Genomic DNA, 19,245 nt, shown 5'->3' on the forward strand with positions numbered 1-19,245 from the left:
AGACAAATTTTAAGGAGAATTTGGAAAATGCAACTCCAATCATGCTCCCTATCCACCTCCTAAAATAGGGAGTCTTCTAGGAGCTCCTAAATCTGTGGCTCCTTATAATTTAATGCTGTTTTATTTAATGAGTATTTCAAACCTTTAATTAATGTTAATTAATTTTTCTATTATTTTTTAATAGAGATGGACCAATTAAAAAAGAGTTATAGCATTTATGACTCCCTAAACTAGATAGCTTGATTGGAGTTTAAATTTTATAAAGAGCTCCTAAAATAACTTTTATATGTTTTTAGCTAAAATTTAACTAAAAAATAGAGAGCATGATTGTGGCTGCTCTAATAATAATAGTGTGGTATTTGTGTTTACATTAGAATGTGTCTGTTCTGCCTATGGTGGTAGTGGATGTTCAATGTCTACGTTGAGGATTCCAATCATAATTTGTATTGTTGTGATCTCCGTCTTTGTTAAGATAACCTGGGTATCTTTTTTTTTTTTTTTTTTTTTGATGAAAATAACCTGGGTATCATTCATTGTCGACAAAATGGATGGGTTTATATAACTACGGCTTGTTTTGTAATAATATCTTTATGAGTGCTAAACGAACCCTGAAATTAATTGAGTACATCTTGTAATCTAAGTACACCCTAATATTTTAATCAAAATGTAAAATTAACTAAACACACCCTATTTAAATATCAAAAATACCCCTTGTCCCACCTTAATACATTCTATCACACAACACCTTAATACCAATTCCAAACCATGTTTCTCTATTTTTACATGAATTCGTGCCCTTTTCTCAGATTTTTGGTTTGCATCAAAATCTTTAATTTTGTAAACTATTGTGGAAGTAGATTTGGTAGCTCCTTCAATTCAAAGCTTGATTTTTGTAAAACTATTTTAACAACATATAGCAGACAAAACCAAGAGGAAACATTTGAACGTATCATAGACGTCTTAACAACGCTGGGGTATTCAGCCAAATATCACATCCATTCCATTCCTTTATTGAACTGAGTACACCATCTTGAGAAGTCCATGGCTAATCCTTAATGTCTAAGTGAATCCCATCTCCCATTTTCTCCATCATAGATTTTCTAGCGTTACTACCAGACAAAACCAAGAGGAAACATTTGAACGTATCATAGACTTAACAACGATGGGGAAGAAATGTATGATATAGACTTACTCATGCCAACTCCCCTTACCCTTTGGCTGAAGAAGGAAATAAAATAATGGAGAAGAAGATAAGAAGAAAGGAATAAAAGACTTTAAATCAACAAACGTATGATAAGGATCCGAAGAAAGGAATTATATCATCAGCTATTGCTTAAGCATTGGTTTATTAGACTTTAAAAAAGTAACTTAATGTGCTTTTTTTAGTGAACTGGGGCAAAGCATCAGCTATTGCTTAAGCATTGGTTTATTAGACTTTTCACTTTCTCCGTGTATAAATTTTCTTACACTGGTTTCTGCACTTACTTAATATTTCCTAGTTAATCTTTGACATTCCTCTTGGAGCTTTTGAGCCAATCGAGAAAATTAGTAATGGCAGAAGATAACCATGCAATTGGGATTGATCTGGGGACAACTTATTCGTGTGTTGCAGTGTGGCAGGCTGATCATGTAGAAATCCTGGTGAACAATTACGGTCACAGGACAACTCGATCTTATGTTACCTTCGCTGATAATAAGAGGTTGGTAGGTGATGAAGCATTTAGCGAAGCCGGGAAGTTCCCCGCCAACTCAATCTTCGGTAAGAAGGAATAAAACGATGATATCAATTATAATTAATTGTTTATTTGTTTCCTTCCTCACATAGAAATCTAAACTGGGAATGATTTACAGATTCGAAGCGGTTAATTGGTAGGAGATTTAGTGACGCAACTGTTCAAAATGATATCAAGTGCTGGCCATTCAAGGTCATTGAAGGTCCTGCTGACAAGCCCTTGATTGTGGTTAACCACAATGGTGAAGAGAAAAAATTTGCTGCCGAAGACATCTCTTCCATGGTTTTGGCAAAGATGCGGGAGATTGCCGAGTCCTACCTTTGCTCAAAGACTTCAGTGAAAAATGCAGTTATCACTGTCCCCTCTTACTTCAACGACTCGCAGCGCCAGGCTACAATAGAGGCTGGCAAACTAGCCGGCTTAAATGTGCTGCGTATTATCAACGAACCAACTGCTGCAGCCATCGCTTATGGCATCGACAAGAAGGCTGGTTGGTTTCATAAGAGAAATGTGATGATATTTGATTGGGGCGGCGGTACTTTGGATGTGTCACTACTTACCATAGGCGATAATGTCTTTGACGTGAAGGCCACTGCCGGAGACACTCACCTTGGCGGTGAAGACTTGGATAACAGAATGGTGAATTACTGCATCCAAGAATTCCAGAGAAAACATAAGGTGGGCATTGGTGAAAACGTCAAAGCTCTTCGGAAGGCCAAAATTGCGTGTGAGAATGCAAAGAAGGTACTTTCATTTTCCCCTGATGTTACTATTGAAATTGACTCTTGGTATAGGGGTGAAGATTTTTATACAACTTTCACCCGCGACATGTTTGAAAAACTGAACATGGATATCTTCGAGAAGTGCATGGAGCCTGTGAAAAGGTGTTTGGAGGATGCCAAAATCGACATAAGCAAGGTCGATGATGTTGTTCTTGTTGGTGGGTCTTCTAGAATCCCCAAGGTGCAAGAGCTATTGATGGAGGTTTTCAAGGGTAAGGAATTGTGCAACAGCATTAATCCCGATGAGGCCGTGGCGTATGGAGCCGCTGTTCAAGCTGCAGCCTTGAGTGGGAACGTAACTGGGAAGCTTCAAGACTTCACTCTCTTGGATGTCATCCCTCTATCACTTGGATTTGAGTGTGAGGAACGTGATAGTTCCAAGTTATTCATGAATGTTGTGATTCCAAGAAACTCAAAAATTCCGGTGAGGAAGACAAAAAGTGTAACTACTAAGCGTGACAACCAAAAGTCTGTTGACTTCTCCATTTATGAGGGTGAAAGTAGCATAGCCAAAAATAATAATTTTTTAGGTAAATTCTCCCTCGATGGTATTCCTCCGGCTCCCAAGTTTGTTCCCCAGTTCACTGTTTACTTTGATATGGACGCAAATGGAGTTTTGGGTGTCTCTGCTGAGGATACGTCCACTGGCCAGACAAAAGGGATCAAAATCAACCGTGGCAGAACAAAGTAACTCTTTAAGGGAATATTAAGTATCTACTATGAAGTAATTATTTTCTTTGAACTTCTTTTGCTTGTGCATTTCGTGATTTGCTGGTTTTTTTTCTTCTTCTGTTTTTTTTTTTCTTTGGGTGTGGGGGTGTGCTTGTAAAAAACTTGCCTGATTTGTAAAAACATATTTATTCCCGCAAATATTCAAGAGAGCTTCAGTTTTTATTGTTGATTAAATTTTTGTGTCTTACTCCGTCTCAGTTCGGGTCGGGTCAAAGTTTTAAACCTGAATGGTTCCGATTCGGTTCCGTGTCTTTATTCGGTTTTGGGCTTTAGCCCAAATCATTTTTTTCCCTTAAAAATCAGCTATTAAAACAGGCCCAAATCGATTTTTTCCAAAACATCAGCTATTAAAACTGGCCCAAATCAAATTCCTTCTTTTTTTTTTTTTTTCCCAGAATATCAAATCATGCATATTCAAGTATACTCTATCCATCATTCTAAATCCATCACAAATTAATACAAACATCAACCAACCTAAACAACTATAACATCCTACAAATCATAAAGTAAGAAATAGAACATCTTACAAAACCAAAATTTTGAAACCCTAATAATCCACTAACCAACAAAATATCAGAATTTCATAAAACCTTAAAAATTAGTATGTTTACCTTTTAAAATCAATTGAATTAGAGGGGTAGAGAGGTGACAGAGAGAGAGAAGGGTGACTGGTGAGGTCGAGAGAAGATAGAAGGGTGAGTGAGACAAGAGATAGAGAGAGAGAGCGATGACGACGATGACGACGCCGTAGCCGTCGATTGGGTGAGCAGGTGAGGTCGAATCGCGAGAGAAGGTGAGGTCGATCGAGAGAGGGAGAGATATCGAGATGGTGAGGTCGGGAGACAGACAGAGTCACAGAGAGATAGAGGGGGTGAGTGAGACAAGAAGTGGGTCGAGTTTGAGAGTTGTAGTCATCGTCGTCGTCGATTTGGTAAGGACGGAAGCGGGTGAGAACGAGAGACTGAGAGAGAGGCGGCGACTGTTAGATTTTGTTTTTCTGAGAGACCGAGAGACTGAGAGTTAGGTTAGGGCTGAGAGAGAGAGAGAGAGAGAGAGAGAGAGAATCTCACCTTAAGATCGTGTGAGTAATGGTACTGATCCAGTGCATGCAGACTCACCCTAAACGTTTCTTAGAGCCAATCATACAATGACACATGTCAAAGGAATATACAATTAAATATCCTCCGATTCAGTTCAGGTCCACCGGTTTAAAAAAAAAATTAAGAATCCACCACTTTTTTTTTTTGGTCAAAAAATTCAAAATTTCGGTTTGTTTTGGATTTGTTCGGTTTATCAATTTTTTTTTTTCCCACCCCTACTCCATATAATCATTATCAAGGAGATTTGTTATAACGTTGTACAAAAGTTTAATTTGGTAACTATTACATAAGCGAAAAACTTGCCTGGCACGGGTATGCCAAGGTAAGGATTCCACCCAAGTATCCCCACCCAATTATATTTTGACACTTGTCAATCACTTTAACACTCTCTGCTCCTCCATATCCCCGCGTCTGCAACTCAAGGTCTTAAATATCGATATTATCCCCGATAATATCTGATTTTTGGGGGGCCGATATTTTAGCAACTAACCATGGTGTTATCGTCATAATATCGATATTATCTCGATAATATCGGGGAGATAACTTCAACATTTTTATGAATGATTTGGGCAATATATCGAGATATTATCGATAATATCTCGATAATATCCCGATACGAAACCCAAAAAATACATGAATTTTTTTGAAAAGCTTCCCCTGTTGCGCATAGAGGGATTCGAACCCCTCCCATTTTACTCCTTCAACACCTTAACCACCATATCACTTATGTTTTTGTGAAGTCAAGAAGATGACTCGTAGAGAAAGAGGTAAGGGGACTTTGTCAAGTCAAGAAAATGACTCGTTATCTATAACTTCGGACTCTGTTGGAGTAGGAAGTAGTAATTATGGTTATACTCATAACCAACCATTTCCCTACCCTTCATATCTCATTCCTGTTGGGATGGAATCAAGCGACTCATGGAAAGAATCCGAGACTCAATCTTCAAATGATTTTGCTTATAGACAACGTCAACCAATCTCGGATCCATATGGGTGACATGTTAACAATTACATGCAAAACTATTTTGGGGATTTATCATTTGATGACTACTCTTCAAAATATACTTACTCTACACATAGAGATGATGAAGATAGTGAAAATTTTGAACCTCATAGGAACTCTACGTGGTACTAAGTCACTCATGTATCTTACCATGCAATGTATAAAGTGTAAAATATTGTAGTAATTCATTATATATAAATGATTATGGTGTGTTTAATCTTCTTTCATTAATTACTACATATTTTCTACACTTACAGTGTTTGCCAGCTCGCTATATAATCAACTTAAATCAGTTAAATCCATCATGCAATGCATTTCCTTCCAATTTTTTGTGATAAACTAATAGATAATTGACTAAATAAACATCCTGCAAAGTTTCAATAAAAATTTCCAAGTTTTTCTTACAATTTCCTTGGTTTTTAGTCAATTTTTACCAATACCGATAATATCCCGATATTTCCTTCGATATTTCCGTGTTTTTGGACTTCCGATATTTCCGATACCATCGATATTTTAGACCTTGCTGCAACTCACACCCTAGGTTTTTCTATCTCCTCTCTCTCTCTCTCTCTCTCTCTCTCACATCTCTCCTCTTTGCATCACTAACTTTTTTTTTTTTTGGAAAGTTTGCATCAGTAACCTTGGTCTATGAGGAAATACCCATTTTCAAAAACCAGGTTCCTTGTGTTAGCGGGATCCTAGCTTAATTAGGAGATTTATTTCCTAGTCTATTAGGACTCTATTTCTTTCCTTTTGTACAGATATTGTGTAATTATGATTTTATCTTGTTTCCTAGTTTGACCATACTACGGTTACATCCTAGTATTATAAATACCTTCTTTTGGAGAATGAAATATAACATGAAAATATTCTAACCATATTGTTTGATTTGGCATCAGAGCTGACTTTCTGATGACCTGTGTGCTGTGCCCACCCGTGTTCTAGCCCCATTTTTTTTTCTACCTGTGCCGTGTGTGCCCTCCTGGGTTTGTGTGTTGTGTTGTCGTGTTCATGCCTCTACTGTGTTTGTGTCTGTCTTCATGCATTTGCCTTATTTGTGCCTCTGTTGCTTTCCGTTGTATACTCTGTCATGATCTGTTGAATTTATGATGCAATCAAGGGTGATAACTCCATTGTTGGTGTTGTTGCTGCGGCTTCAGCAAATTTGTGTGTTTCTGACTTTATTTCAGGTATTGGCTCCAATACTTAGATAATTGACATTGGTGCTTCTGATCATATGACTTTGAGCATCAACAACAGATATGTCAAAAGTGCCACATAGACATTTGACGGCTAGAAATAACATCTCACATCACTCCAGCTGAATTATCAAAGTTGATGTGGAATGAAGGCTGGAGGTTCAGTTGTTACTTTTGACATCCCAAAAGCAAGATGTCAAATGAATATTTTTTTTATTTTTTAAAGACAGCTGGCTGTTACTTTCATTTATTATTTTCCTTTTTTATTTTTTTCTTCTTTATCTTGAATGATTTGACTGTTACAATAATTATTTATTTGACATATCAAGTAGAGTGTAAAACTATGTAAATGTCAAATTGCCACATTAGCCATCAAATTTAAATTTGATGTTTGGTATTTGACATCTCCCTTGAAGATGCTCTTATGATGCTAAATTTTTTGATGAGTTGTCTAGTAACACCCGTGACTCATACATAACTAGAGATAATGGCTTGTCCTCTCCAATTGCTGGCGATGGCACAATCTCTCTCACTCGTACTCTGTCATTGTCTCGTGCGTTACTAGTTCCTAATATCCATTGTAACTTGTTATGTAGTTGGTCGATTACTTAATACACTTAATGCTTCTGCTACTTTCTATCATACACATTGCTCTTTTTAGGATCTCAAGACTCACGAGACTATTAAGCATGGTAAACAGATAGGGTTGTTATATAATTTGACATTGCCTTCTGCACCAGTTCGTGATCGTGTCGTTAATACTGTTCAAAGTTGCAGTGTCAAAGACAAGCAACAAATTTGGTTATGGCATCGTCGCTTGGGACACCCGTCGTTTGTCTACCTTAAGCGTCTATTTCCACCTTTATTCCACTCTTGTGATGAGTCTAGTTTTAAGTGTGAGACATGTATTTTGGCCAAGAGCCATCGCACTGTGTTTCCTTTGAGTGACAGTAAAGCTGCAAAGCCTTTGGATTTAGTGCATTTTGATGTATGGGGTCTGGCTCGCGTTACTTCGAATGGATTTCATTGGTTCGTTACATTTATTGATGATTGTACTTGACTCACTTGGGTTTTCTTGCTGAAAAATAAACATGATGTTGCTTCCATCCTTCCAAAGTTTTGTATTATGGTGTCTACTTAGTTTCATACCCGGGTCAAAGTATTTTGGACTGATAACGGAGGAGAATATGTGAATAATACTTTGGCGTATTTCTTCCGTGCTCAAGGTATTATTCACCAAACGACAACCCATTTTACCCCTTAACAAAATGGTGTGTCTGAAAGAAAGAATCGACAATTGCTTGAAGTTGTCCGCTCACTCATATTGGATATGTCTGTTCCTCATCATCTTTGGGGGCATGCTGTTCTGTCTGCTGCCTATTTGATTAGTGAAGATTATTTGTAGAAGGACCGTTGTGGTTAGTAAAGATTATTTGTATAAATTGGGTCTCTTCACGCGTTCTTTAACTTTCAGTTTTCACTTAGAGTTCTAACTTGAAATAAAGTCGCATTCTTTTGGCCCTTGGCGGCCAAATTTTCAGTTCAGACCCTTGCCTGCCGTCCTCACTCCTTGGCTTTCTCTCACCTCTCTGGAGGAAATAATTTAGATGTTAATGATGTATGTGTTGTTGTGTATCTCAAAAACACCAAAAGACACACATCGTTAACTTTCAAAAAATTGTGGTAAAATAATAAAAATCCAAGAAAAAAAATCTTAAAAAGCAATAAAAATTAAGACAGTGCTTTACAAATAAGGGCAGTCGTATAAAATAAATAAATATGACAGTACTTTCACTTAACGACGTGGTAAAATAATATTATACGACTCTCATTGAACAAACCGACGTGGTTATTACTAACTTATACGGACCGTAGTCGTGTACTAACTTAATACGTCTTGATATAGTAAAAATACGACGTGGATATTATTAAATTTAGACGTCGTTATCTACTCTTCTGGTGTCGTGGTTCTCCACTACTCTATATGACAGTAGTGTTATAGATACCGTCGTAGTACACTATCACATATTACGTCGATAAATTTATCTTTACCGTCGTTGTACATGGCTTCAATACGGAGTTGGTTTGTAATATATGTTGTAGTGTTAACTGACACAAATTAATGTGCAAACAACCAATTAAAAATACCCGCAAGTGCACGAATCTATTGAGGTATAGATTATGTAAGTACGGGGTCAATCCCACGAAGAACTGTCGGCTTCCAACAAGTTCTAATTTGAATACGTAAAGAACACTTATTTAACACAACACAAATGTACAATACAAATTGGAAACTAAAAAATGAGTAAAGAAATGTAAAAGAAATGAAACAACACAAGAAACCAAAGAAAAACACAAACAACAATTTCTATCACCCTATTAACAAGAATGACAAGAATGAAAATCAAAATGTGAAAGTAAAATGTAACAAACACTAGGGTTTCGGAATCCACCCTAAACAATTCTACCAATGTTCATGGATACTCAAGTAATGAACTCTAAACATATTGATGAAGATGTTCGCAATCAAGACCGGGATTAGTGGCTCAAGACGCATTGATTCTCTCTAATATACATAAAATGCAGGGTTAGTGCTACAATACTTGTGCCTTCCCTATAACCAAATCTAGGTGTGCTTAGTACTTCGATTCAATTACCAGAAAAACCCATTAAGTTCAAAGAAAATATGAACATCACAAGAACCCTAATAGTATGATGTTTACATTAGGCATTCAAGAAACCAATTCACATGGATGATTCTTTCTTCATCCATTTGTTGCTTAGGAAAACATGAGGATACACATAATCCCAACAACCTCAAGAAGCATGCTTTCAAAGGTGATCAATCAAAGAAAAACATACATCAAGGATAGATTATTTTAGTGAAGAGGAATTCATCAATTGTTGTCAAGAAACCAATTCACACATGATGCTCACTTAAACAAGTTCAATCATTTGTTGCTAATTAGAAATTATGTTCTTGGGTATCTTACACAACTTCTCAACTTTAGCTACATGCATACAACCTAAGGTGAATCAAAGGAAGCAAACACATATCATAAGATTCAATTAGTGAATGGGATCCATCAACAACATCTAAAAATTCATAAACTCAAAGCATCAAAACAAAAGTGTAATCATGTTTAGGGCTTCAACCAAAGCCCTAGAAAAATAAGAAGCTACATTGAAACTAAGAAATTACAAGAAACAAATCAAATGAAAGAAACTAAGAACAAAGAGGGGAAAGAGAATTGCATCTTCAACCCCTTGGATCCTTGCCTCAAGGCTCCCCAAGGTTCTCTCCAATTGTTATGCCATTCTCCCCCCTCCTTGGTTGCTCCTTGCTCTCCTCCTTCTAGCTCTCTCTAGCTCTTTGCAAAATGGAATGAATAAAATTGATCTCCAGCTCCCAAATGGTCTGCCCAATTCAATTCCTCCGTTGAATGAATGAAGATGCCTTCATCATTCCTCATCTCTCTTTTCCAACTTTTACTAAAGTCTTTGTCTCCTTGTCTCCTTGTCTCCTCCTCATGATGAAGTTTTGTTTTCACAAAGATGCTCTCAGAAAATTGCACTCAATCAAGTAATTTATTGTTACCAAATGGCATGGTAACAAGTAGAAATAAGATGACACCAAGTAGAGGTAAAACTGGCCCAAAACAGATTTCCAGAGCTGTGGTAACATGTAGGATCGGTTGGATGAGCTATACTTGTCCAATTGAGCTCAAATTCGAATATGTTGTAGTAAACATCCATTGGAACAAGTTTCATGAAGATCTTCACCTCATCCGAACACTGGAGCATGTTGATCCAAGGCCAAGAAGTTGACCTACGAAAATGAACAAAAATAGAATTTATAACCAATAATGCACTTTTAGCTCATTTTCATTCTAACCAAGCTAAAACCTATGAAAACACAAAAATGAAGTAAAAAGCTATAAAATGTCAAGAACTAACTCAAAATATTGGGTGAATAACATGATAAATCATGTGAAAAAATGAACCCAACAATATACCAATGTGGATTCCAATAAAATTATACGACATTGATTAAGAACAGTTGGTCGTGTTTATTTAGGAGTTAACACTGCGGCTGTTTTGATAAACTGTCATCTTTACTTCTACGTCGGTGGCTTCATTCCTGCTGTCGTTGTTTTTGGGGTCAGAGTTTAAGTATGAAGAAAACCTGTTTAATAAGACGATGCTTTTTTAGTTGGGTGCATCGTGTTTTAGGAATACCCAAGCGGATCTCGATTTTTTAGGTGTTTAAGTTACTTATCCACGACGGTTTTCTGTTACCGTTGTCTTTCTAAACACAACTACTGTATTTTGTTTTACCGTCGTTGTTTTATGGTTGTCTTTTTCCCTTTTTGTAGTAGTGAACAGACCTTCTTAGCCGTAAAAAGAAGAAGAAAAAACCCTTGCTAACGTATCGACCTTCGCAGAAGTTCATAACGCAAGCAAATTTTATTTTATTTTTTTAATTAATTAATTTTATTTTTTGTGATTCTCGTCTTTCCCAACACAAAGTTGGAAAACAAATCATCCACAAGCTCGACCAGTGTCTTTCTTTGAAGGTAATTTTTATCTATTTATAGGTAGATATAGAATCTAGATGTATAAATTTTGTAAATTGTAATACATATCTTTATTAACTTTTTTTTCTTTATTATTTAATTCAACTGAAAACTTGGTTGGGATTCTTGTTCTTTATAATTGGAAGTTTCAAGTTGAAGAAAATATGCTCAAAATTCAGGTTTTATTGTTCTTTGTTAATTAGTTTTATTGTTTTTGTTTGTGTTGTGTTTATTATAAAAATTAAAAAATGTTTCCTAAGAAACAACTTTCCGGAAATTTCAAGAGACAAAGGAAGAAAAAAGAAGAAGAAATTGCTCAAAGTTTAATTGGATCTTTGAATAAATAGTTTGGTATAAACAAACCAATGCTTCACTTGAAAATTTAGATGAAGATTTACCAAATGAATATGAACAACCAATTCAATTGGAAGAATTAGCAGAAAATGAGAATGATGTGAATGAAGAAGTTGGTGATCTAGATGAAAATGAAAATATTGATCAACTTTTCCATGATGAAAATGAAAATATTGATGAACCTTGCCATGAAAATGAATGTCCCGAAACAAGATTTGATTTGAACATTTATGATCTACGAGTTTGGGATAATCTTGATGCAAAAATGAGAGATTTACTTTTTAGAAAAGGGTCCCATATAAGAGAAACTAATCTCAAATTCCCCAAACAAGGTTTTAATGAGACCCCAAAGTGTTCTTCCTTATCTTTTGTATATTCTTATAATTTTAATAAAATTAATTAGTTGATAAATTTTTTTTTAATGTTTAATTTGTATAAAGGGGCACACTTGAGAAAATTTTCCCTAGGCCTTAAAAAATTGAGGACTCTACTCAGACCCGTTAGAACCACATACACAATTTATTAAAATCCATTTAAGTGATAACTGAGAAATAAACAAGCATTTAATCTCGCCCAAGTTTCATTCAGGCTTTAGGCGCACCAACATATTCAAATCCGAACCCAACAGAAATAATATCCAATAACCATATCAAAATCCATTCACGTACTCAGAATCGGTCAAAACTTTTAAATATAGTTTATTTCGTAGCTGCACCTAGGTCAAACCCTAAGCTACCTACATACCCCTTTTTAAGGGATCAAGCCACACGTTTCTTTAAATCACCAACTAAGCTCCAGTATATAAACATACATAAATTCAATTTGAAAGGAAAAATCACCAACTTATCTCAACAATGTAATACAATGAAAATTTACCAACCAACCTGTTCCGCCATACCACTATACCTTAAATAATGTCAACCCTTATACCTTAAGGCCCTGTTTGGTAAGCTAGACGGGACTGGAGTGGACTGGATTAACCCTTCTACATTACACTGGACTGGTTAGAATATGACTGGATTTTAAGAAGTTGTTTGGTGCAGTACAACACCAAAGTTGAGATTAGTATGCCATTTATTTATTTATTTATTTTTATATTCTCATTTTCAAATTAATTACTACAAAATAGATTTTCAATCCAACAAAAAAATACAAATATAAAATAATGGGTGGAAGCTAGAAGACGAAAGGCATGAGGTGGAGTTTGATGGCAGCAACAGGTTCCCTGAAGTAGACGCCAGCACTCAAGCTTTCACTTCCTCCCCAAATACCAGTTTTTACCTACTCTTCATCAGATCTTGAATTTTCAGCCACCTCCCTTCATATCTCAAAGAACAAAAAATTGCAAAATTATATATATAAATAAAGAGGAAGAAGTTATGAATGCCCTTCACCAATTTTTTCTTCCACCATATGCCTTTCATTCAAGATTTGAGGTCTATATATGGCAACGAAGAAGATTTGGCAAAGGAGAAGAGAGAGAGGATCTGAGAGAAGAGAGAAGAGGAGAAAAGAAGAGAAGAGGGGAAGAAAAAGAGAAGAAGAGAAGAGAAGAGGGGAAGAGAGAAAGAAGAAGAAGAGAGAGAACATAGAAGACAGAGAAGAGAGAGAAGAAGAGAGATGGCTGGAGGCGTGCTCTTGGCTTCGAAACCCACGTCTGGGGTTGGGTTTCTCAACCCCAATTATTTGGGACTTGGATCCAAAGTCCATATCCAGTCCTAGACACACTTTAAGTCCACCAAACAATGGATAGGACTCATGTCCATTTTAATTGAAAATATCCAGTCCAGTCCAGCTTACTAAACGGGGCCTAAATAATATCAACCCTTTTTCTTTGAAACCACTCACCTTGATACTCTAGCACTCAAGGGCGGATCCAAGAATGTTTCAAGAGAAGGGCAATAACTATTTTGGTACTACCCAAAGGCTGAATAAAAAAACATATTATGAAATGAACCAGAGCCTAAGTTAATTTTAAGGTTGATTAGCACGGTAAAATGAATACAAAAAATAAAAATAAAAACGTACTGTCACAGTAAAATGATTAAATCAACAAACAAGTTGGTATCAATCAAGTCCTAATTAAACAAAAACTCTAACAATTAGATGATATTCAAATTGTGATTTGAGAGCATCGTGCAAGGCTTCTTCAAATTGGGAGCATCGAGGCGTAAGCCTTTGGTATTTCATTACTATAATGAAATATTTATTATAATAATTATAACCAAGTAATTGAAGCAACCGGAATGAAACACGTGTTTCATTAAATAAAGGAAATACGATGTCGTTTGTAAAAAATAAAAACAGGGTTGTCTTCTTCATTCGCGAACAAGAGCCATCATAAGCGACACGCCTCTGTAACTCCTCTGCAACACTGCGGGTGCCTCTATGTGTAACTTGCCAAAAGAATGGCGCCTTGATGCACTTTCAAGTACGGCACGAGCACAACCCGACAAGGTACGGCCCGTATCTTTGGGCACTTCCGGGATAAGGTAATTAGGCCCAACGGGCCGGGCCAGCTCATGACCTATTGGGCCCAACAGGCCGGCCCGTTTAAAACCCATTTATTAAATACATTTGTTTTAGAGAAAAATAATACATAATATTATTACATTTATATCTTAAATTCAAGTCTATTTCTTTTCTCAAATAATATGTATTAAAATTTAATATTTTCTTTATAAATAGAATAATGATTTTTTTTTTCAAGTTTCACTTTTAAAATCCAAACAATAATCTAGTCATTTTCTATTTAAATGTACTTAAAAAAAAAGTTATAGGCCATTGTTGTCAACAAATAATAATTCTTGTTAGTATATACATAATTGTAAAAAAGATTTAAATGAAGTTGTAAACATAATTACAAAAAAAAAAAAAAATGCAATACATAAGTAAAATTTGGCATGGGCCCATGCGGCCCATTTAGTGGCCCGACATGGCCCGTTGGACACCTCTAGGATCGACGCACGCCATGAAGTGCGCCTTGATAACACCTTTTAAAATGCTAAAGAGCAAATGGGCAAATCCAGCACCTCAATGGCTTTTTCCGGCGAGGGGAGGTGCAACTGCACCTCCTTGCGCCTCTGTAGGTCCGCCACTGCTAGCACTGTACGTACAGAATAAACCCGCACATGACGCCTATTATAGCATCAGTCAGGTAGAATACAATTTAGCTGCAAAGCAACTCCTAGCACAACTCGATAACTCTTAGACACAAATCCTCACACTACTCAAGGAGAGTACTCAACCTGAGAACACATTCCTCGCATAACTCTGGTAATCTTGAGAATGCATTCCTCGCAGAATGCAATCCTGAGAACGCATTTCTCGCAGAACTTAGGTAAACCTGAGAACGCTTTCACAGAACTCAAGTGAACATGAGAACACCCTCACAGAACTCAAGTGAACATGAGAACGCCCACACAGAACTCGGGGAGTAAACTCTACCCGAAATTGCATATCCTAGCAGAACTTGGGGAGTAGACTCTACCCGAGAACGCCCTTGCAGAACTCGGGGAGTAAACTCTACCTGAGAATGCAATCCTGTTTGTTTCCCATCCTCTCAAGCCATTCTATAAATTATTTCCCAATTCATTCTTCACATTCCAACCCTGCGTCAAACATATAAACCAATTAAAAGTTTCAAAACCAAAGTTAACATATAAGTCAAAAATACCATTAAATTCTTACTCATGCCAACTCCCCTTACCCTTTGGCTGAAGAAGGAAATAAAATAATGGAGAAGAGGATAAGAGGAAAGGAATAAAAGACTTTAAAGCAACAAACATATGATAATAAGGACCCAAAGAAAGGAATTATATCATTTCGAAATCTAAAAAAGTAACTTAATGTGCTTTTTTAGTGAACTGGGGCAAAGCATCAGCTATTGCGTAAGAAATTTTTTGAAACTTTTATACTGAGATCTCTTGGCCCGAGCATCCTGGATATGTCACTGTATTAGGATGTCAATTATATTAACAACAGTTGGAGTTGGAGTTGGAGTTCGAGTGATGATCAGTTTTTCATTGATCTTATACCCAAACCCGCAAAGGAAAAGAGGTGTCAAGTTCATTTTTAACCTCTAATAATAATAGTGTGGTGTTTGTACGTTTACATTAGAATGTGTCTGTTCTGCATATGGTGGTAGTGGATGTTCAATGTCTATGTTGAGGATTCCAATCATAATTTGTATTGTTGTGATCTCCGTCTTTGTTAAGATAACCTGGGTATCTTTTTTTTTATTTTATTTTATGAAAATAACCTGGGTATCTTTCATTGTCGACAAAATGGATGGTTTTATATAACTACGGCTTGTTTTGTAATAATATCTTTATGAGTGCTGCTAAACGAACCCTGAAATTAATTGAGTATATTTTGTAATCTAAGTACACCCTAATATTTTAATCAAAATGTAAAATTAACTAAGTACACCCTATTTAAATATCAAAAATACCCATGGTCCACCCTAATACACTCTATCGCACATCACCTTAATACCAATTCTAAACCATGTTTCTCTTTTTACATGAAATCGTGCCCTCTTCTCAGATTTTTGGTTTGCATCAAAATCTTTAATTTTGTAAACTGTTGTGGAAGTAGATTTGGTAACTCCTTCAATTCAAAGCTTGATTTTTGTAAAACTATTTTAACAAAATATACCAGACAAAACCAAGAGGAAACATTTGAACGTATCATAGACTTAACAGCGCTGGGGTATTCAGCCAAATATGACATCCATTCCATTCCTTTATTGAACTGAGTACACCATCTTGAGAAGTCCATGGCTAATCCTTAATGTCTAAGTGAATCCCATCTCCCATTTTCTCCATCATAGATTTTCTAGCGTTACTGCCAGACAAAACCAAGAGAACATTTGAACGTATCATAGACTTAACAACGATGGGGAAGAAATGTATGATATAGACTTACTCATGCCAACTCCCCTTACCCTTTGGCTGAAGAAAAAAATAAAATAATGGAGAAGAAGATAAGAAGAAAGGAATAAAAGACTTTAAATCAACAAACGTATGATAAGGATCCGAAGAAAGGAATTATATCATCAGCTATTGCTTAAGCATTGGTTTATTAGACTTTAAAAAAGTAACTTAATGTGCTTTTTTTAGTGAACTGGGGCAAAGCATCAGCTATTGCTTAAGCATTGGTTTATTAGACTTTCACTTTCTCCGTGTATAAATTTTCTTACACTGGTTTCTGCACTTGCTTAATATTTCCTTGTTAATCTTTGACATTCCTCTTGGAGCTTTTGAGCCAATCGAGAAAATTAGTAATGGCAGAAGATAACCATGCAATTGGGATTGATCTGGGTACAACTTATTCGTGTGTTGCAGTGTGGCAGGCTGATCATGTAGAAATCCTGGTGAACGATCACGGTAACAGGACAACTCGATCTTATGTTACCTTCACTGATAATAAGAGGTTGGTAGGTGATGAAGCATTTAGCCAAGCCGGGAGGTTCCCCGCCAACTCAATCTTCGGTAAGAAGGAATAAAACGATGATATCAATTATAATGAATTGTTTATTTGTTTCCTTCCACACATAAAAATCTAAACCGGGAATGATTTACAGATTCGAAGCGGTTAATTGGTAGGAGATTTAGTGACGCATCTGTTCAAAATGATATCAAGTGCTGGCCATTCAAGGTCATTGAAGGTCCGGCTGACAAGCCCATGATTGTGGTTAACCACAAGGGTGAAGAGAAACAATTTGCTGCTGAAGACATCTCATCCATGGTTTTGGCAAAGATGCGGGAGATTGCCAACTCCTACCTTTGCTCAAGGATTCCAGTAAAAGATGCAGTTATCACTGTCCCCTCTTACTTCAACGACTCTCAGCGCCAGGCAACAATACAAGCTGGTAAATTAGCCGGCTTAAATGTGCTGCGTATTATCAACGAACCAACTGCTGCAGCCATCGCTTATGGCATCGACAAGAAGGCCAGTTGGTTTCGTAAGAGAAATGTGATGATATTTGATTGGGGCGGCGGTACTTTGGATGTGTCACTACTTACCATAGGCCATAATGTCTTTGACGTGAAGGCCACTGCCGGAGACACTCACCTTGGCGGTGAAGACTTGGATAACAGAATGGTGAATTACTGCATCCAAGAATTCGAGAGAAAACATAAGGTGGGCATTGGTGGAAACGTCAAAGCTCTTCGGAAGGCCAAAATTGAGTGTGAGAAAGCAAAGAAGGTACTTTCATTTTCGTTTGAGGCTGTTATTGAAATTGACTCTTGGTTTAAGGGTGAAGATTTTCATACAACTTTCACCCGCGACATGTTTGAAAAACTGAACATGGATATCTTCAATAAGTGCATGGAGCCTGTGAAAAAGTGTTTGGAGGATGCCAAAATCGACATCAGCGACGTCGATGATGTTGTTCTTGTTGGTGGGTCTTCTAGAATCCCCAAGGTGCAAGAGCTACTGCAGGAGGTTTTCAACGGTAAGGAATTGTGCAAGAGCATTAATCCCGATGAGGCTGTCGCTTATGGAGCCGCTGTTCAAGCTGCAGTCTTGAGTGGGAACGTGACGGGGAAGCTTCAACACTTCACACTCTCAGATGTGATCCCTATGTCACTTGGGACGGAAGTTCGTAAAGAAAACCTCATGAATGTTATGATCCCCAGAAATACCAAAATTCCCACCAAGAAGCACAGAACTTTCGTTACCCGCTATGACAACCAAACGTCCGTCCGTTGTGGAGTTTTCGAGGGAGAGAATAAGTTCACCAGAGATAATAATTATTTGGGTGGATTTACCATAGATGGCATTCCCCGAGCTCCAAAGGGAGTTGGTGAAGTAGATGTTTGCTTTTCTATCGATGCAAATGGAATTCTGAAAGTTTCCGCTGAGGTCATGTCCACCGGCAAAAAGAAAGCAATTACAATCAACAGGTCATAGATGAACTCTGGGAATTAACAGGATAAGTAAGTAATAACTATTAATGAGATGTAGTTAAGGGCATATTGATACACTATAAAATCAATTAGTTATATTTTTACATAAATTGTTTTACTTATGCCAGGTGATCGGAAGCCTTCATTTTGCTGGGAACTACTCCTTTTGGTGCAGGCTGTTCCGATGTAGGTGCGTTGTTCCATCATGGGATTCTTGTTTTTTTTCTTCTTCTTTTGCTAGAAAAGAGTTGCGTGGATTTAATTGTTGTTTTCAATAAGATCATGCTTGTTTGATTATGAATTAAATTATATATATGTTTATGTATTCTATAAGCTCTCCACGAAGCAATATACAACACCTAAGTGCAACTGATTACTGCAACTATTTTAGCATTAAAGAGGCTGTGTTGAAGATGCTATTACACTATCACATCAGTTTGCGTCAAATAATTGGTGTAATAAGTAAGTGTTACACTTTGTTCAAGGAATCCAATGGCTTACGTACAATACGAACCTCCTCGTTTAACTTATTTAAGAAGGTCCATAATGGGCTCCCTAAACCACTTCCTTAGACAAATTTTAGAAAGGAATTGAAAAAATACAACTCCAACTAGGGGTGGGCATCTAAAACCGAAATACCGAAACCGTACCCTAACTGAACCGTACCATACCGATTTCATACCGTTTCATTTGGGATGGGGAGATATTTGGTACCGTACCGTACCGTACCAATAGAGTATGGTATGGTAGCGATATCAAGTATTTGTTACCGGTCAATACCGTACCGTACCGAATAGTTCTAAAATATAATTTATTTATTTTCATTCTCTCGCTGTCTCTCACTTGCC

The 19,245-nt window shown here is 36.8% G+C and overlaps 2 protein-coding genes across 3 annotated transcripts; both read left to right on the forward strand.

The window, feature by feature from the left end:
• The first annotated feature begins 1,480 nt into the window (after positions 1-1,480).
• LOC110771001 (heat shock cognate 70 kDa protein-like) lies at positions 1,481-3,421 on the forward strand. Of its 2 annotated transcripts, XM_088255959.1 has the most exons (3): positions 1,481-1,759; positions 1,852-2,477; positions 2,598-3,421. In XM_088255959.1, exons 1-3 carry the CDS (start codon positions 1,552-1,554, stop codon positions 3,204-3,206), a joined length of 1,443 nt encoding a protein of 480 aa, XP_088112085.1. In that variant the 5' UTR covers positions 1,481-1,551; the 3' UTR covers positions 3,207-3,421. The 2 variants fall into 2 exon arrangements, with proteins under 2 accessions (XP_088112085.1, XP_021830919.1); XM_021975227.2 differs by having other exon boundaries at positions 1,852-3,421.
• A 13,237-nt stretch (positions 3,422-16,658) lies between these two features.
• Positions 16,659-18,790, forward strand: LOC110770997 (heat shock 70 kDa protein 4-like). Its single transcript, XM_021975218.2, has 3 exons — positions 16,659-16,975; positions 17,068-18,427; positions 18,526-18,790. Exons 1-2 carry the CDS (start codon positions 16,768-16,770, stop codon positions 18,399-18,401), a joined length of 1,542 nt encoding a protein of 513 aa, XP_021830910.2. The 5' UTR covers positions 16,659-16,767; the 3' UTR covers positions 18,402-18,427; positions 18,526-18,790.
• The last annotated feature ends 455 nt before the right edge of the window (positions 18,791-19,245 follow it).

The sequence above is a fragment of the Prunus avium genome, chromosome 7 (assembly GCF_965620075.1).
Source record: "Prunus avium chromosome 7, drPruAviu1.hap1.1, whole genome shotgun sequence".
NCBI lineage: Eukaryota > Viridiplantae > Streptophyta > Magnoliopsida > Rosales > Rosaceae > Prunus > Prunus avium.